The sequence below is a fragment of the Paramormyrops kingsleyae genome, chromosome 7 (assembly GCF_048594095.1).
Source record: "Paramormyrops kingsleyae isolate MSU_618 chromosome 7, PKINGS_0.4, whole genome shotgun sequence".
NCBI lineage: Eukaryota > Metazoa > Chordata > Actinopteri > Osteoglossiformes > Mormyridae > Paramormyrops > Paramormyrops kingsleyae.
The window spans coordinates 7,844,192-7,865,373 of record NC_132803.1 but is presented as its reverse complement, the minus strand read 5'-3'; the positions used below and the strand labels follow the sequence as shown (position 1 = coordinate 7,865,373).

Below are 21,182 nucleotides of genomic sequence, written 5' to 3'. Positions count from 1 at the left end.
GCTGTTACTGTAGCAACGAGAAATCAGTAGCTGCCAACACATTTGAAACTATATGTGCTTGTTCGAGATTTTAAATTTCTGCATTGTGTGGCTGTTTTGTAATAAGTTACTGAGGTATTTTGCATTGAACTGCTTGGACCTTTGGGCATGCAATGAGGTACGCTGAATTTAACAAGTAACATGGCAGATTGGTATATGAATTGGAGCCTCCACCTTTTTTTTCTATTCAGCTAAAGCAGGTGTAATGATACGACTAGTGTAGTTTATGTAATGCTGGTTCTTGCTGTCGTTTAAGGTATATGCCCCACCTGCGACCACTGCCGACTACAACCGGGACTCACCTGTCTATCCATCCACGAAGGCCAGCAGCACCTTCCCCAGCTCCTTCTTCATGCCAGGTATGATCTGCTGTTATCGGTACCCATTCCACAATAAAATCAACAGATATGTTGTTCATATATATCATATCTCTTAATCTGGTAGTGAATTATTTATTTTTATGAATATTTTAGCATGTTAGAATTGTATATTTTACCAAGAATTATCCTGATTTATAGGGTGGTTGTACAGCGGTATATCTTTAGTCATTACTTAATAGACTTAATAATAGGATGTAATCTTTTTATACAAAAGATTTTGCTATTATGAATATTAGTCTAAAGTAATTAACTTAAAAAAAATTAAAATGTAAAACAAATTATGTTCTTTGTTCTACAGAATTGTCATCTCTAGAAGAAATTTTGTTAAAATATGAGCTGTTATACTAATATACTAATGAGCAATGCAATTTAATAGAACAGATTTTAACACTCAATTAGGTATTAATTAATTATGCTATGCTTATGTTATGAATCACACCAGTGTTGCATTGTTAAAAATTAAATTGCATGGTTTTATGTGACTTAAAACATTATTGTATTTCAAGGATTGCTCACGGTCTGCAGGGCTGGGGCGGGGGGGGGTTCTCCACGGTAAATTTTGCCAACCGGAGGGTCATGCTTGGTGAATTAGACTGAACAGGGGAGACGTGGTGTCTCTCAGTACCAAATGGTGGTGGTGATGATGGTGGTGGTGTTTGTGTGTGTGTGTGTGTGGGGGGTTTGTTCCGCAGTCCATCATTTCAGTACCCCTGTCTGTTGTCTCTAGTTGGTTTTGAAGCCTAATGAAGCTGTTCAGTAATTTGCCTGTTGCTATTGGTCATGTTTTTCATTGTACAGTATTGTTGATTCTCGATGATGCATAGCATTGATTCCCATCCTTTCAGATGGCCACCACAGCACAGACCCATGGAGCTCACCCAGTGGCATGAGCCAGACCAGTTACAGTGGAATGCTTGCAAATTCCTCTCATGGTTCCCAGAGCAGCAGCTACTGTGGCCTACATCCTCACGAGAGACTTGTAAGTATCCTCTACTGTTCCTCTGTACCTGCTTTTATCCCACTTATTTCCCAGTCCCAAGCTATTTAGAAATCAGGGACCATTTTATACTTCTTAAAGTTCTTTTTCACCTTTTAAGAAACCATTGTGACTTTCGCTATTCATCTGCCTTTCAGAGTTACCCGTCACACTCATCAACAGACATCAGTTCCAGTCTTCCTCCAATGTCCAGTTTTCATCGTAGTGGAGCAAATCACTACAGCACTGCATCCTGTACAACAACCACAAACGGAACAGACAGCATAATGGGTAAAAATAAATTAAGTGCTCTACATGAATGTAACAATATATAAACACACTTTTGACAGAAAGTAAAATTCTACAGTATACATTTATGAGTGTTATGTATTTTGTTAATAATTAATAATTTATATTATTAAATGGAAGAAAAAATAGTTTTCTTTTAAGATTCAGCATGTCAGACTGGAAATATTACTAAAACAAAATGTAATCAAAACAATGAAAATTGATCAGTATTTTGTAACTAATCATTTTTTTTCTTTGTGTAAAAATTAGTCAAAAATCAAGTAATGAAAATTGCCTTTCGCATATTATAAAATGAAGATCATTAGTTTCTTGCACTAGTCCCTTGCTGGCTTTGTCTGTAATGCTTTGATACAATGATATTAATTGACTTCATAATTTACCCGCGATATACAAATTTTCCCTCTCCCTGACTATTCTGAGTTTAAGCAATATGGCTGCAGCTCCAAGGCATTAGTTTTTAAAAATAAGCTTTAAAAAAAAAAAATCATTAAAACAATAAATTCCATGTAATCTGGAGTGTCCTTATATGAGCTGTTATATAATAACAGATAACAAGTCATTATATATCATCATTTAATTTTCCTCAAATTTTACCAACATAAAGATGACAGTAGTTTATGCTGAATGACGTTTTTGCACCAATGAGAAAGAAACTCCTTGTAACTTCCTTAATATTTTTATTCTTTATTGGGATAAAAGTAATTAAATGGTGATTTTGAGAGGAACATCGGTATGAATTGTTCATTTACTTTAACATGAAGATTTTTGCTTCAAAATGTTTAATAATGTTCAAAAGTTTTCAAATTTGCATATCGCTGAAACTGACCAGTAATGCAATTTTAAATTTAGTCGGTGCGTGTAAACAAGTACTTTTCTGAATTGTATTCATCTTTCCTTGTTGTTATTGTACTTCATATCTCTAAGCATGTTATCTCTGAAATGAATCGACAGTTAGCATGAAGTGCTGGTTTCGCTTCAGGTAACAGGTCAGCGGGTGCCCCTGCAAGCAGTTCCCAGACTGGTGACGCTTTAGGTAAAGCTCTGGCATCGGTGAGTAGATTCCCAATAAATTAGCTGGAGAGGTACATGTTATCCTTTATTTACACACAAAGTTAATACAGTTTGTGTGTATTACAGTCAAGTATTACTCTTTGTGTTTGTGGTGGCTATTACAGTCAATATGTTGAGTATTTTTCTTCAAATTTGCCATTTTCATTTTCAGTGTAAATTACCATCAAATGTTTCACTGTTCACATACTACACGTCAATGGCTAAAGTACTAAAAGTTTCATTGTCAATTATCATTGTCATCTATTTCGGAGATCATTAAAAAATATGATTGTATTTTTTTATTGGGAAAATGTAAGCATTTTTTTTGTTTTTCTATTTATTGTTTCATTATATGGAAAGGTTTTTAAGGCTATTTTGTAATAGTTTTGTTGTTGCAGATTTACTCCCCAGATCACACAAATAGCAACTTCTCATCTAACCCATCAACTCCTGTCGGATCGCCCCCTTCACTCACAGGTAAATGCAGGTAGAGGAATTAAAAACAGTCCTTCACATAATCCCTAATGTTCAGAGAGGTGCTATAAGCAGAAGCCACTGGTCAAACATTACTATTCTGAGCAGTTTATTCTATGACTCAGAAACAGGTGGTCCTCGACTTATGATGGCGTTACGTTCTGATGAATCTATCGTAAGTGCAAAATATCATAAGGGAAGTATGAATATGATATGATAAGTAAATTTCTACTATCATTGAATAAATAAACAAACAAATAACCTCTATAGCTAACTAAAAACCAGTAATTGAAAATTAAACACATGTATATGAGTTTAACTGGTTACACACAAAAACTCTGTGTAATACGTTGTTAAACACTGTGATGTTTACAGTTACGATCACGATAGAAGCTGTAAATGTGGCTCGGTGGACGCTGCTGTGCCCCAGCTTCAGTACCATGCGGCGTATCGCTAACCCATGAAGAGATCAAAATTCAAATTTTTCTCCTGAATGTGCATCGCTGTTGCCCCATCATAAACTCTAAATATTAAACCATCAGAAGGAAAGGAGCATCTGTAATATGCCCCTTTTTCCTCGTTGAATGTATTATTTTCCTCATGATGTTTATCATTTATATAATTATAAGCATTATATAATATAATTTATAAAGAATATATATATATATATCTATGTTTATATATTATATTGTATATTATATGTAATGTTATATATTATGTATTTAATAAAGTAATTTGGGGATCTATGAATGACCTGATTAAGGTAGTTTATGTTACTCATTGTTACAGTATATCATTATTGAACTAATAAACTAGCAAACTATGCATGATCCTGTAATGTTTGCATAACAATTCAGAACAAATCCTTAGTCAGGTGTGAGAAATGGAGTAACTAACACCTATGGAGTAGCCCATCACAGCTTACACAGTGCCATGAAACTGATATTTATTAATACATATCCTATGTACACTGATAACAAAGCCAACAATTCCTCAAAGGAATAGTAGTAGAGATCTCAGGGTCGGCTGCCCAGTTAACTGGTTAACTGTCCCAGTGCCAGGATTCCATATGTTTCTTATCAGGAATCAGGGATTTTTCCACAGAGGCATGTTTCCAGCATAAATCATTTATTACCGCTGAATGTATCTGCAGCTGTATTTAAGACGCTCAACCTGCCCATGGAAAAGGCATTGCCAATATTCATAGATTTCCGAGCAACTTATCTTTGATTTAAATTGGAAAAATTAGTTCCACTTTGTAAAATATCATTTGCATTGACAAATAGTCTTAAATATAAATGGTCTTCATCAAGTAATTGTACACAACAACATTACGTAGTAGTATAATATATCATTATGAATACATCCGGGGAAATGCAGGACTAATTTCTACTAATTCTTGTATTGGGTTTATTAGACAGCATAAACCCAAATGATTAATTTGAAAATAATGAACTGACATGTTACACTTAATTTACTGAAAATGTGTAATGTAGTGATATTAGTATTGATAACTTGTTGACTTGACCCGCAAAAGATAATGGAGGCAATAATTTGCTAATTAGCGTATGGCAATAAGCTTTAACAATAATAGCTAGTTGTGCCTGGTATATATAAATATGTAAGAATAACAACTTAAAAAAGAGACTAATATCCATAATTAAGGAATCTGATGCCATTCATACAGGCAGGTCACATTGGAAGAAAAGTGGTATTGAATGAATAACTTTATGCAGCTCCTTTTCCTGCCTATGTAATTCTACTAGCTTAATTTAAAGGGAACTCTTGGCAGTAGTTACACTTTATTTTACAAATTAAACAAATAAGGGGGTATTTTACGGTAGCCTTTATAATGAAACTCCTCTTTGCCTGCAAAACCATCCTGTTCTCAATAATTCATATTTCAGTGAAATAAAAGTGCGTTTCTTGTCCATGAGGCCGTGTCAGCAGAAGCAGCCGCCCCACGTTTTAAGAGTAGTGCTAAATCGGAGCGGAAATCAATCCATCAATCCATATCCCTTAGCAAATTTAACCAGGAAAGGACTGCAGCAAAAGACACTGGAAATTCTAGATGAATTGTGATTAACGCCCTTCAAAAAAAAAAAAAAAGTGAATCAAGTATTACATTCCAAAGAAAAAGAGACATGGATGTTGTGTTGTGGGTGACGGGGTCTAAAATTGCAGGCAGAACAGAACAGATTCATTACATCCTTCTATAAGCCGTATTCAACAGATTTCTGCTGTCAGAGGATATCAACAGTGAATCAAAGCCATAGCCACTAGTATTGGAGGAGGAAGACTTATGCATAGTATCTATCTATCATCTATCTATCTATCTATCTATCTATCTATCTATCTAATCTATGTATACAGTGTGTGCCTGTGTGTGTTTGTGCATATATATATGTCCTCACACATATGTGTATATGCCAGTCCATTATGGTCTCACTCCTCTTTTTTCTCTCCATGGCTTATAGCTACAAGCACATCAGTCTGGTCCAGAAATGGAGGACAGGGGCCCTCTTCTCCAAACTATGAGGCTCCATTGCACTCGTTGGTAAGCTGGTCATGCTGCCTTGATACCTGCGGGGGAGTCGTGCGGGAAGCTGACTTCCCTGAGCACCCTTTCCTTTTTCCTTAAGCAAAGCCGCATTGAGGACCGTCTGGAACGACTGGACGACGCTATCCATGTGCTGCGGAGCCATGCGGTGGGGCCTTCCCCTGGCATGTCCAGCAGCCATAGTGACATGCACACTTTGATAGGGTCATCGCATAATGGGGCCTTGAGCAACCTCAGCTCTGGATACAGCACAGGCATGCTGTCAGCCAACAGACACTCCATCATGGTGAGTACAGCTCAAGTGATGTGCAGTCAGAGAAAGCGTATAAATGCAGTAAAATCTGAAAAATCAAAAACAAATAATACACAGGTTTGTAATTATATCTTTGTGGGGACTCTCCATTCATTTCTGTGTGGAAACCTCTAATCCCAACATGACGACCTTAACCCCAACCCAGCCCTAACCTTAACCATAAGTAACCAAACAAAATATGAGACTTCTGGCATTTTTACTTTTTTGATTGCATTCGCAGATCTTTGTGGGGACCTGAAAAATGGTCCCCACAGTGTCAGAATAACAGGTTTTTGTTGCATTGTGGGGAACATTTGCTCTCCACAATGTAATATAAACCCAATCCTCACAAACACACATCATTTTACAGAATGCAGCATGATAAATTTTGGAATATGTGTTTGTATAGGACTAACTTGTGCTTCGTTAATGCTTTTCCTGTGCAGCAGTGCTTTGAATAGAGTAATGAGCAGACTTGTGAGCTCGTGCTCAGTTTCCTGTCTGGATTTGACAGACAATTACCACGTGCTTTTATCATAGGTACTATAAATATGTGACATGTTACAGTTGCATTGGACATGAATCCGGCAAAGTTGGGCAAAGGGAGGTTTGCCTTCTAGTGAAGGTGTCAATCTATGTCCTATTTGAGAAAGCAGGAGAAACGGTTATAGAGAAAGAGGCTTTTCTTATGGGACGAGGGACAGGTGAATACAAGCTAAAAACAGGAAATATCATTAGTCATCAGTTTCATCTGCTGCCTCTGACCGCTTGATATATTCCAAACACTTGAAAAGGAGAGGAATTGGGAGTGTGGGGCAGGAGGGGCCACAACTCAAAACATCAAGGAAGATTCTAGTAATCTTTTCCATATTCAAGGTTGTTTTTTTTTTAAACTTGAAACAAGTCATATAAAGTCTTAGCCAGCTGTGGAAAATAAAGTAGAGTGGGGGGTGGGGTTGGGGTGGGCGGGCAAGTAAGAGACCAGGCCTTCTGTGTATGCACATGTATGAATGCAGGATCTCTGTGTACCTTCTGTGCGGTACGGTCTATAAGTTACTCTATACAGATGAATACGGATTTCCAACATAATCTGTGCAGGTATTTTTTCTGTTGCCTTCATATCTTATTATTATTTTTTAAATGATTTTTCTGATTTCCTATAGTTTTTACGTTTGATTTAATTGTATGTTTTGGTTCTGTATATGAACAAGTATGGCCTGTACTGTACATACCACACTTACTCCATTTTGATATTTAATTGACATTATTATTGAGGTATTCTATTCCACTTTTGTTGTCACATAGTGTGGTCTTTCCTTAAATGCTATACAGTTAGCAGTGGATTCAGTAAAAGCTTTCTCTATTTAAAATTGCCGATTATATTTGCAAAAAAAAAGACCCAATATTCCACCAGTCTTCATTCTTTGAATAAGATATTTGATTCCATAGTTCAATTTTGATTTCTTTGAAGAAATTATTTTGAGGACTCTTCCTTTCTGTGCATTTGAAGAGCAGATGTTAGGTCTGTTCATTACAGCTGCCCAAGTCACTTATTATGCCAGAAGTGGTGGCACGCCACCAGGTTTTGGCTGTTTTTATGCTTGATATATCAAAGCTTCCAGCCATGGAAGTTTAATTTATTCAGTCCACTCCCACACATTTTGAAGCATACAAAAATGATGATTAAATTTGAAGTTCATGTTGTATTTGTGTGGTAATCCTTCACAATCCTTCCTCTGCTAAGAACAATCATATAACATTTGATGCTTTGAATTGACACCCAACTTTTTTTGCCATAAATAATCATCTAAAGTATTTGACATCTGTTTGTTTCGCACACTGAAGACTGCAAAACCTTATGACCATGTTATTTTCCTGGGGCATTCTGCAGTCTGTAGCACCCCACAGGCTTCTGGTGATTACCTAATTCACATTCAGCCATCTGTTATTCACATTGCTGATTGGCTCCCCCTCCCCCCCACACACACCCAGAAAGGGCTGCCATTTTAGAAGGCAATACTGTGAATACTGACTCATTGATTCTTTTTTTTCATTAACTGAATAAGAGGAAGGTGAGTCCAACTGCTGTTTCAGGCTATTTTTAAATCTAAGGCTTTTTTCCCTTGTCAAGATTACTTGATGTTCACCATCTGAAATTTCCCATAAGGTGCTATATTTTTATCACATTACCTCGTGTCTGTAATGTAGCGTAGTCCTGAAAAGGAATAGTTCTATTTTTATTTATCCTTAATTTTACCAGGAAGGTTCCATTGAGATACGGTGCCTCTTCTTCCAGGAAGTTCTGGCCAAGATGGCAGCGAATAAGAAACAAAGACAAAAGTTTCATATACATAAATTAATTTATATGAAACAATGACACTGTTCTTTAAGCTCAGAGTTTAAGAGATTTTTTCACACATTCAGAGAAGGCAAGGAGTCTAAATTCAGTATATATGAGAGAAGCAGGTTTTTAATTTTCTAAATGTGAGCTCTATCATTGTTGCCATTTTCACTGTGTTGATTTATAGCTGATGACATGAATTGTAAGCTGTTTTGAATCACGCGTACAAACATCCGAGACCATCTCCAGTATACGAGTCCTACGTTTAACAATGTCACAAATTCTCAAACACTAAAATGTAAGACTTGTTTTTATCATCAAAAAAGTGGAATCTAGAGGGAAAGTGGTTAATTATGTGAAATACTCCATGACTTGAAATCCATGACATGGTCACCTGGTGGAAATCATAGGGGTATGCATGACGGTCCACCCCCATCCCCCAGAAGAAATCCCAGTGTGGAACAGCTGGATTGTGTTTGGAAAGCTACTTTGTTACAGGGGGAATGAGAAGCTGAGGTCATTGGGAAAACAGGTGTTCCCATGATGTGCTGAAGAGCTGAATTTGGAAGGGGAAATGTGAGAAAGCAAAGTGGGTCAGAGAGAATTGCTTGGTGTTTAACTAAAAGTTTGAAAAGGAGAGGCAGCTGATGCCACTTTGGCCTGTTTACAGTACAGCTCTCATACTCAGAACAGTACTCATTAACCCCAGGCCTGCTGCTCCATTTTGTGTGCTGTTTTTAAACTGAAAAAATAATTTTGCTATTATGTTTTACTCATAGTAAATCTAATATGCAAGTATTTCATGGATAGTATGCTGTTGTAGCTTAGTAGGTTCGGGGTCTGTTCTTGTGCCCAGAAGCTCATGGATTTTTATTTTGTGAGCGGCCCTTGCTCCAGGGCCCTACCTCTAACTGCTCCAAGGCCCTACCTCTAACTGCTCCAAGGCCCTACCTCTAACTGCTCCAAGGCCCTACCTCTAACTGCTCCAGGGTCTTACCTCTAACTGCTCCAAGGCCCTACCTCTAACTGCTCCAAGGCCCTACCTCTAACTGCTCCAGGGTCTTACCTCTAACTGCTCCAAGGCCCTACCTCTAACTGCTCCAAGGCCCTACCTCTAACTGCTCCAAGGCCCTACCTCTAACTGCTCCAGGGTCTTACCTCTAACTGCTCCAAGGCCCTACCTCTAACTGCTCCAAGGCCCTACCTCTAACTGCTCCAGGGTCTTACCTCTAACTGCTCCAAGGCCCTACCTCTAACTGCTCCAAGGCCCTACCTCTAACTGCTCCAAGGCCCTACCTCTAACTGCTCCAGGGTCTTACCTCTAACTGCTCCAAGGCCCTACCTCTAACTGCTCCAAGGCCCTACCTCTAACTGCTCCAAGGCCCTACCTCTAACTGCTCCAGGGTCTTACCTCTAACTGCTCCAAGGCCCTACCTCTAACTGCTCCAAGGCCCTACCTCTAACTGCTCCAAGGCCCTACCTCTAACTGAACCTTTAACTGCTCCAGGGGTGCTGGGTGCCCACTCTGTAACCTCTGGCTTTCCTCACTTGTACATTACTTTGTACAAAAGCATCTGCTAAATCAAGGAATACATGAATGTTTGTACTTAATGAATATAATTTTCACCTGGGTCTGGGTGAATGCATGAATATATACACACTGCTGGTTGTTGTTAGTCTAGTAGTACATAAGGTAGAAGTCTTTCATTGCCTCTCATTTAAAATCCATTAAGAAAAACCATCGTTATAAAGGTGTGAGTATTCGGTATTTTTAATAGCAATGTTATACAAGTATAATTATTCACTTCATGTCCACCAGTTCATAAAAAATCTTATACCACATTCACTGCTGCACCCATAATAATTAAACAAATCTAGTGTCTTTGTGGCTGTAGCACAAAATAACACCTTTCCCTTTCTGCCATGATTTCAGCTTCACAGTTCTGGGCTTTGTAATCCACCTTGATTGTTTCCAGTTGAATGCTGAAATGCTGCTTTACAAATGGATTTCAAACACCACCTAGTGGAGAAAAACGACACAAGTTGTGTTAAAAGTCTGTGCGTTTTATCTGAAGTAAAATGTGAGAGCACACGTAGGTTTATGTCTAAACTCTATAAACTTAGTATCAGCATAAACAAAAATTTCAGTGAATTTATTGTATTAAACTTCTCATCTGTTTTACCAGTATATTTTGCCGCAAAATTGTGAATTCATTCAAAAAAAATCTGGTGTCACGTTGGAGCCAGAACAATAACAGTATTAGCAATAATAATAATAATAATAATAATAAGAATGATGACATGTCACCTGGGATGGATCGATTGAATGATGGATGATGGATTGCTTGTGTATTGCCAAGGTGACTGAGAAGGTCTCTAATATTATGACCAATTTATCTCAGAATACAAGATTGAGATTATTTCTGTGACAACTTTCTGTTGTCATTTATTCTATTCAATAGTTAAATTGTCATTGCCAAAGCGGAAGGACTACCATGGATAATATAAAAAAATCCTTGTTCAAATACAGCAAATAAAATATTAGCTTCCTTTGAAACAATTGAAGCAAGGTTATTCATTTTTGGAACAAAATGTGTGTAATTTATATTTAATACTGCAGTGATTAGAATTAGGCATTCCTTATTTTTAATAATTTATAAATAACATAACAAAACACAGAGGAATTAGGGATTGTGTTCTAATTGCAATGGTAACATTAATATAATTTTAAATGAATTCAAAAAAAGTGATCTGCACACATTTACATATATTTATTAGTTACATTTATCCAAAGTGACGTACAGTTGAGAGCAGAGGCTCAGTTGCCCCATGGGCTGGCTGAGGTTTAGGCCCCTGCTCAGCATCTCGTGAACCGTGGGACTTAAACCAGTGACCTCCTGACCCTGTACACAGGACCTTAACCTGCAGAGCCTGTAGCTGTGGAGGCCGCAAATATACCATTTTGTGGCTCTTTTCCGTTAAGAAGACAAGTGTTTTCACAAAGTGTAAAAGCACTATTACCCATCTATTTTTATACCACTTATCCTGATCTGCGTTCTGATTACTCTTAAGTTGGTTAGTTAATAAATATTAATTTTGTTATTTGGTTAAACATAAAAATAAAAAACAGGCCAGTACTAAATGTTTCATAAAAAATATTTCATCTATGGTCATCAACAATATGTAAGCCATCTTGGTTTCTAGGAAATTTCTAAACCCATAAAAGCATGAAATCCTAATTTATAATTCACTTTTATCCCTATAATTTTACTTTATGTCCAATGCAACAGCCTTTTGTATATATCAGAAGTGTACAATTCACAAAGCTATTACTTTTGCACTTGTGGCCAAAGTTAGCTGTTAACAAGGTGTTTTTGGCAATGGAACCACCACTTACTGGATGGTTTTTTTAATCATATAATTTTTAGTAAAGTCTACAGTACCAGTCAAAAGTTTGGTTGCGCCAAGCTGTCTACAAAGGCGAGCGATAGTGTTGCATCGCATGATGTGGCCACTTGACTTAAACACAGTAGAGATGGTTTTGAAGGAGTTTGGCCGCTTTTCCTTCACTCTCTGATCAGTCATAGCTCAGCATATATGTGGGGGCTCCTTCAGGACAGCTGGAAAAACCACCTCATAAAACTGCCATAGAGGAGAATGTAGGGTCAGCATTATTTTATTTAATACTTTTTTTGATCAGTGCTTAATTCCATGTGTGTTATTTTATAGATCCGTTGTCTTTATAATTTTTCTAAAATGTGGAGAATAGTACAGTTAAACCTTTCTGTGGGTAGGTGTGTCCAGACTTTTGACAAGTACTATATTAGACATCTTTTTGGGATTTTCAGAGATGTTGGAAGCACAATGTAAGTCCCTAACAATCAAGCCATATTAGAACATGTGATCTAAGTATCTGTAAATTCTTAAGGTCTCATAATGTCTCAGATAGTGTGTAGTTATCTTAAATGTGTGTGGATTTCAATGTGTGTATGTACATGTTTTATAGAAAATTTAAACATATAGCAATAATACGGCCATTTTGCATTGGGGCGGGTGGGCTACTCTCTGATGAAAAAAAGTAAACGAATGCCAGCTTGGAATGCACAGCCCCTCTTCCTGTGAAACCTGTCGACATTTCCTGATATTTGCATCAAGCGGGAGGCAGCTCTGACACAGAAGGCTGTGCTGTCAAAGGCGTAGCTAAAATTATAGGCAAGGAGAAAGGAAAAATGGCAGGTCCTAAATTGTATCCCTAAAATGAAAAAAAAAAACTGTGTGCCAAGTTGCAATTCCTTCTGGAGCTTCTGCTTGCGCTGGGGGAATTAGGAAGCCCACAATTAAACATATGGGCATTAAGATAATTGTCAGTTCTGTTGGCAGACATGATAGGAGACAGATGGATGTGAATCAGTACTCTCCACCGAGGCTCCCTGGGAGATCATTTTGTCTTTTACCTGCCTGAGCAACTTCACCACGTTTGTCACTAGTCAAATTTAGGAAATGTGAAAGTATCCTGTGCTATGAAGCAGATGGGGAGGGTGCCCTCACCAACACTGTTAATATGGAAATACAGGCCGTTTTGGAGGCTTCCGGAGTTAATAACTTGCACAACAGCACTGCAGTAAAGGTAACTTTTCTGACATGCTTCTCCCATTATATGTAGGTTGGTGCCCATCGCGAGGATGGGGCTGGTCTTCGGGGCAGCCATCCAGTTGTACCAAATCAAGTTCAAGTCCCCCAACTTCCTGTGCAGACTGCAACATCGCCAGACCTGAGCCAACCACCAGATCCATACCGTGGTAAGTTAAGTGCGTGACAAACGTTTCCTATTCTAATTCGTTTAATCCTCCTCTGAAAAGGTATTCGGTATTATCCATACCATTTTGATGTGGTGTCCACCTCTGTCACCTGCCACCTATAAAATGTTCCATTACAGTGGACAAATCCTACGTACTCTAGTCGTAAATATATTATATAGCTAAAAGTTCATTGACACCCTTAATAAGTAGAGGAATTGCCAAATTAAGCTACACCCATTGCAGACACGGGAGTATAATTAATCACACAGTCATGCAATTTCCAGCAACAAACACTGGCAGCAGAATGGTTAGTCTCGCAGATTTTTAAATATTAACTTAGGAGTCCCATGGTAGCAGCCGATTTGGTCTGTTTTTCAATCTCATGTGTTCCGCCAAAAGCCACATTGGTTTTGAGGTGTGATCATTCCCATAGGCCTGAACAAGCGTTATTGGTGATGGGAGACTAGAGCTGTCAAAATTATTTGATTAAAAAGCAGTTTTTAAAAAGCATGGATTGAAATTTGCTTTCTCGATTCCTCGGCAATATAGCTGCAGATGTGGGTCCGAATAAAGAGCAAAAACCTTGGTTCTCTGGAAAGAATAAACATTAAAAGTGAATGAAAATGCACTTGTTTATCAGTATCGCAAAGCCGAACTTACAACAGCACAACGGCAAGGCAACTACATCTTAGAAGCTGACATTCAGGTTTGATGGACTCACCCAGTAATGTGATAGCAGCCATTGATTTGTGTCATTTAGCCTCTCGGAGTCTTTGTCATCTCAATTATAAATTATTTTAGTCATAATTTATTTTGACATACAGGAATCGTAAAAAGTATTTGCTGCAAAAATGAAGGTTAGGCCCATTGCTTGCCCAGCTAGCAATTTTTTCTTCTAGGAACATTAATAGTAATGTTCGGTAAAAGTATGGAAATGTTGAAAATGTCCAGTTTTCCTGATGTTCCCAGGATGTTACCCATTACTACAACTAAGAATAATAAGAGAGCACTAAAATAAAGGTCATAGCAGAACAGCGGGTCATGGGTTCCAGGCTCGATGGTGCATTTGCAGTAATCACATACTGTACTTATAAAATAATAGTTATAGAACAATATATTTTTTAACATTAATTATGTTGAAAAGACGTTCAGGTAATATTGTTACTGTGCTAACATCGACAGAACCTTTGTAAAAAAATATATATACAGTATAGCGTAGAAATAACCTTCTGTTAACGATACAGTAAGAATTCTCTCAGCCAGCTTTGATAAGACCTTTAAGTAACTTTAGCTCTGGAAACGGTCCCTGTTATCTGGGTAGCCACATCATCGTAAGTAATACAGTACATAATTGCCATATTTTTTTTTTTTTTGTGAATGCATTGTGTGTTTTGAGTAGGACTGAACAATATTGGAAAAAAGTTTACATTGTGATATCTGAAGTTTTTGCAATATATTTGAGTTGAAAGTTAACTATATAGCCAAATAGAACGTATTTTCTACCGGTGGACTCAAATAACTTTGTTAGCACAACTCACTGTAACACTATAAACACGAAGCAGGGTCGACAAATAACTCAATATCATGTCTGTGGAATACAAAATATTTCCATATAACGGAAGGCGAATATATGTTTGTGAATAGTTCTTGTTCGCTTTTCTAATCCTCACTTATTTTTGTTTAATTTCTTACATATACTTTACGCCATACGGTATGAGTGCAACAGCAAGGACGAGAATGATCATGCGCTATCTGAGAGAATCATAAACATGCATAGCATGCCTCGTCTGTATTAACATCACATATTGTGCAACACCTAGTACTGAAGGTGTGTGTGTGTGTGTGTGGAGTTTGCATGTTCAATGTTTGCGTGTGTGTGTGTGAGTTTTCGATGGTTCTTCCGGATTCCTTTCACTGTCCAAAAACATGCAGCTTGGTTGCTTAAATTGACCGTAAGTGCGGTGGAATGTCCACTGTGAAGAGGGGAGAATACGCTTCACTCAAAAGTGTGTAAAAAGTGTGCAACCTTTTGGGTGCGTTTTGACTTAAGTGCTTGATGGGGGAACCTTCTTGCCGTATACCTTGATGGGGGAACCTTCTTGCCGTATACCTTGAAATGAGGGTGATAAGATTCAGGTGTTTAGATCAATTCAGGTGTGTTCATGTGCAATATAGTGCGACCATGGATTTCAGAGTACCTCATTGGAAGTGTCGTTGAAGCTCTTAAGACTGGAAAGAGTTAAAAACTTGAGCCTCCATCAGTCAGGCAGATTCCAAATGGAAAACATTCAGCACCATAACTGTTCTTCCTGAATCCCGCAGAGAAGCGCATGGCATGTGAAACAGAGGGAGAGCTGTGGCGAGGGTACAGTATGTGGCCATTACCTGCGCTACATAATGTCCTTGTTCATGAATATAGGATATGAAAAATAACAAACAATAGTTGCTTTTTCCAGGAGGTTACCAAACAGTGTTCTCCAACTCTGAGTTAAATCTTCTCAAGACCACCTGCATGATCCACATTACTACTAGAACAGTGTTTATGGACAGATTTCATTTTGGTCTTTTTGTTTGGTACACAGCATTATTTTTAAAGAAAACAAGACTCTGCATATCAACACTGCATAGCATGGTGGAGGATGTAGTATAATATGGGACTGATATACCTCCACTGAGTCCAGATGACTTGCAGTCATGGAGGAAAGAGTGAATTCCACGTTCTATCAGGAAATTCTGCAGCATAATGTCAGGGCATCTGTCTGTGATCTAAAACTTAAAAGAAGTTGGGTAATGCAACATGACAATGATCCAAAACAGAGTAGTAAATTGACAACAGAATAACTCAAACAAAAGAAATACCATATTTTTGAATGGCCCAGTCTGAATCCTGACCCTAGGCCTATTAAAATGCTTGCGTGATATGCAGCTGGCTGTTCAAGCACGACATTCTAAAAATAGACATGAATTGAAACAGTGTTCTATAGAGGAATGGCCAGAAAGCGATGATATTGTTATGATTTCTGTTGTTTTTGTTAAATAGTTCATGATATGTGTTTTTGTTGTAAATATGAAAATGCTAGGGCTCAGTTACAGAATAGTGCGTAAAATATAAATTAATATTTTATACTGCGTTCTTGTTTATGGTTGAACTATAGATTGATCAGAAATGTTCCCAAATTCTTGAAGTTTTGCTAAAGCTATATGAGGTATTAAATTAAATCAAGTTTAATTCAAATGTACAATCGTACAGCAAATAGGGACTGATGATGGCAATGAAATGAATTGTATTATTGTACCCAATAATGAAATTTTACATAGAATGTGGTATGCAGTGTTGAAGATACTTTTAGATGGGAGTTTTTCAAGACACAAGCTACATCTGATTAAAAGTAGCTAAGCCCCAGTCGTGGCCACATATTTGCGGCCTCAGAACGGTCGTAAAGTCGATCCGTCGTGAGTCGCATTGGTCGTAAGTTGACAATGACCTGTAATAATTTTTAACGATGTCACGTTTTGCCATGCTGCATTGCTATTTGTAATAACAAAGTTGTTAGTTACTGGAAAAGCATTTTAAAAGTAGCTGCGCTGCTAATAAGCTACTGAAAAAAGTAGTTTAGTTAGTAGCGTCTCTAATTGTAGTTAGCTACTCCACAACACTGCTGGTATGTATATCTAAATAAACACAATGCTCTTAAAATACACATTATGGACACTCTAAACAGTTAAATGGTGTTTAAAAATGCATTTGTACTGTAAAACATGCGTGGTTCCCCGGTTGCTCACCATGCAGAGCAAGACCGGTTTGATTATGTGCTGCAAAGAGAACAATAACATGGCCTTTATTACACTGGTTGGGTTAAATGACTGGATTCCTGTCCCACTCACCGTTTTACAGTAACATCTATTGTGTACTGGGTGCCTGCAGGGGCTATAGGTAGATTCAAATGAACTACATTTCTTCCAGACAAATTACGTTGTCAAGAGTAACAAGAACCAGGTGGATGACATCACACAAATTGTAATGTGAGGTGGTTGATACTGGCTTTTATCTATCCCAAACTGTCATCTGGTAATAGGGCTCCCTTTAAATAACTGGGAGACTGAGAGAAAAAAACTGGGATATATATATATATATATATATATGTGTGTGTGTGTGTCTGTGTCTGTGAACGGGTTTACCTATCCTTACCTATCCTTATGGTTTCCTGGTCCCCATAAGGGAAAACTCTATGTTATAAAAATCTGTGACTGCAATGAAAAAACTAAAAATGCAAAAACTCTTGTATTTTGTTAGGTTACTTATGGTTATGGTTGCGGCTGGGTAGGGGTAAAGGTTGTCACAGTTAGCATTAGCATTTTTCCCATAGAAATGAATGTGCGGTCCCCAAAAAGATATGATTACATGACTGTGTGTGTGTGTGTGTGTGTGTGTGTGTGTGTGTGTGTGTGTATATATACACACACACAATACTATACTCGAACATTAACCAATATGACACAGACAGTAATACACATGGTATTTTATTTTAAAAAAATATATGGTGCTTTGAAAAAATATAAAGAGCACATGATCCAAGAAAATCATAGGAAACTTATATTGTATAGACAAGGAGTCAGAAATATGTCATAAATACTTACAGGCTGACGCACACAAGAAGACATTGAGTACTATACAGTACACAGTTCTTAGCTGGAAGTGTACGAACTTATTAGGAATAGGAATTAGCTTTTTAATAATCTAAATATGGTGCAAAAAGAAGTTAAATCAATTTTTCAGAATATTGTTACATTTACATCAAGAAACTATGTTGTTTAAGGCAAATATGTAGAATTTAAATGACAGTTAATGATATTTTTATATTATAGCATTCTGTTGGTTATCGGAAATAGCATGTTTAAAAGACCTATGGGTAGCCACCATTGTATTTTTCCAGGACATCGGTTGTTCCTACAGTATCTGGCCAATTTCCTCCGTCTCCCCACTTATGGGCAGCCCTACTCCTGCTCCTTACAATAATGTAAACATTTAAATTACAATGTAACAAAAACGGATATTGTAACATTAGGATCAATTCTCAAAATGAAAACATTCAGACTGAAAGAATCAATATTTCAGTATCGATCTGCACATCCCTACTAGCCTGTCTTATTTGATGACAAGGGCATATTAAAATGTTTGCAGCTGTCCTGGTTGCTTGTTTTTCTGTAGTCTTTTTCCTGCATTGTAAGGTTTTATAATATGCCTTTTCTATTGTATTAAACTAGAAATTAACATTATTTATCAATATTTTTAACTTGATTTTTAGACCTATCTGTATGCAATCAAAATTCAACATAAATTCAGTTAAGAAAAAAATAAACAGTAAACTGTTTTCTCTCTTCCTTTAGTTATTTAATCTATAATATTTGATGTTGCCACAATATTTTTAATAAATATTTTACTTATCTTGAAGTACCGTCTCAAACAGTCATTGTACAGTATAAGCTTTTTTAGGATTGGATGTATCTATTCTCTTTACCTTTTTTCTTTTCACCTTTGCTCAAATGAAACAAGAAAAACTCATCATCGCTGCTGCCAGTGTTTGTCGCTAGACAATTTCTTTTGGTATGCAAACTTTTTTCAATAAGTTAAGAACATTTCACATCGTGTTTTGTGTGAAAGTTTGAGATCTGTCAAATTTGCATCTGAATGTTTCGCAAGTGCGTGTCATTTTTTCGTGCCGTGTTCCATGTGAAACACCCTTTCAACAATCACACAAACAGACTTTGCCCTAAATACAGCATATTTTCCAAATCAGGTCCTTTCAGCTTCATCGGCTAATGGTAGCCTGTGAGAATCCTTTTTTCCTGGGACACTAAACAGAACCATGTGACTTGGGGGCTGTGCTGGGATCTTTTTTACGGCATGGTATGGGAGTAGGTTTAATACCACACAAAGCAAACACGAAAATAAAGAAGAAAACCAAATGCATAAACTCAGGCAGTCAAATCAGAAATCAAAACAGTGCATTCAGGTCTGAGGCCCAGTGCCTTAGTAGTTGATAAAAACCTTAATAAGACAGATTGCTGTACTTTTTTCTGCCAAAAGGGGGGGGCAATGCAGTTGCTTCACACTGTCGCCCCAAGCTTCATGATTCCGACTCCAGCCCTTCCCTGTGTGTGTGATGTTCGCCTGCCCTTCCCAAGTCGCATGTTTCCTCTGGGTGTTTCCTCATCTCTACCTGACATCTCTAAATTGCTAGTAGAATATGATTGTGAGTGCATGTATGTCCCTGTGATAAACTTACATTGTGCTCTGTTCCCCACACCGTGATGCTGACCAGGGTGAGATCGATGTTCTGTAATATTTATAAATGGGTTGTGATTAGCATGTCAAATATCACTCAGTGCGTCTGTTCATTAACTTAGCACAACATAGCACCTGTTAAATCCAACATAGAAGGGGGCTGCAGTAAGGCTGATTAACCAGGAGGTGGCACTACTCAGTAAGCTCTTCTTTTCAAAATTTTGTCTAAAATTAAAACATATGTCACGTAACGCTGTTATATATTATTTGCACCCTTACTTTCTGGAGTATCATGTACAATATCTCCTGAATAAATTGTGAATGGAAGTTTCATTCAAATTTAAAGCTTATCATAGATTCTCATTTATAGTACCCTTTGAGTCAAAAAAAAAACTTTAGGCATTCAATTAGGATATTCTGAGCATCTAAAGTTTGTGAATTTCCAATTATTTCTGAATGTAATGTAGATACAAGGCATGCCTATAATGCAAGGGTGCTGATGATGTGTTGCAGAACCATATGTCTCTCAACAAGGTATCTACAAGACCTGAATTTTAATCTCTATTCTCAAGGCTCTACACAATATGATATGGCTCATTATTGCTCATTATTTAGTCAACACACACATACAGATTTGTATTCATATCTTTGTGGGGACCATCCATTCATTTCTATGGGTGTGATATTTACCCTTTAATACATTCTCAAATTTCTGGATGTTTTTGTTTATACAACAGAAAGCATTTTTCCACGTACAAAACAAGCTCTATAATTATTTTGCAATTTCTGATTTGAAATAAATGGAATGGTATCAGAATGTTAACAATAGGGCGTGACCATTGGTGCACAGAACGTATGAATGTAGACATTTAATGACCTGAGCAGAGGGCTATCCACAGCTCATTCAACATTTACTCGTGCCTACAGTTGAATTATAGTCTAAATCTCTCAACATTGCACCTTAGCTACTCACATTTGTTACAAAAGCAAACCTAACAGCTCATCACATATTCAGAGTCCAAGCACTAAGAAACCTTGATCATTTTAAATCGTGAAAATGCATCTCTAAAATCCAACTGCAGCATGCAGGAAGTCACTGCACATGTATGCTATATACTACACCAGTAGATGGTTTATTTCAGTCACAGCCGAAGTATGGCTCCCTTGTTCAGTAGCTTATCTGAGTCTCTCGTTCACAAACTCGCTCACCAGCATTCTGAATGAGAGATCCAAGGAAGTGGAGAAACACGCTTATTCATCGACTAACTCACTGACTCGGCTGTTCGCTCACCGTAGGCATATACGCTCAATCCTAGGTTTAGTTTCCAGCCAATCATATGCTCGCTTACAGCATGCTCTTACATTGCCTCACTGGCTCTCACTGGCCATAGTCGAGGAGGAAAGCAGCATTCACATCATATTTCTGAGGACAAGCAGAAGAATGAAAAGAACATTCCTGTAAGGAACTCATTTCCTTCTAACAATTCGTTCACGAACGTCACACCATTACAGGAGAGGTAATCATGGCATGCAGTTCATTTGTGCAAATATCCTATATTACTAGAAAATGATCTTAGTAGAGTACTGACCTCTGCCAAGACAGTGATATCCTGCCAATTTAAAGATCTAGAAAAGAAATCACATAAACTCAAGTATAGAGGACAATATTGGATAAA

The 21,182-nt window shown here is 37.5% G+C and overlaps 1 protein-coding gene across 11 annotated transcripts in view; it reads left to right on the top strand.

The window, feature by feature from the left end:
* The window catches only part of LOC111843783 (transcription factor 4), a 141,630-nt gene that overhangs the window by 109,947 nt on the left and 10,501 nt on the right, over positions 1 to 21,182 (top strand). For all 11 annotated transcript variants that reach the window (XM_023811639.2, XM_023811634.2, XM_023811640.2 and 8 more), the window contains 8 exons: positions 296 to 398; positions 1,265 to 1,398; positions 1,554 to 1,686; positions 2,684 to 2,754; positions 3,153 to 3,231; positions 5,706 to 5,785; positions 5,871 to 6,074; positions 13,085 to 13,220. In XM_023811639.2, the coding sequence (XP_023667407.1) occupies positions 296 to 398; positions 1,265 to 1,398; positions 1,554 to 1,686; positions 2,684 to 2,754; positions 3,153 to 3,231; positions 5,706 to 5,785; positions 5,871 to 6,074; positions 13,085 to 13,220 (940 nt within the window). The remainder of the gene's footprint in view (positions 1 to 295; positions 399 to 1,264; positions 1,399 to 1,553; positions 1,687 to 2,683; positions 2,755 to 3,152; positions 3,232 to 5,705; positions 5,786 to 5,870; positions 6,075 to 13,084; positions 13,221 to 21,182) is intronic.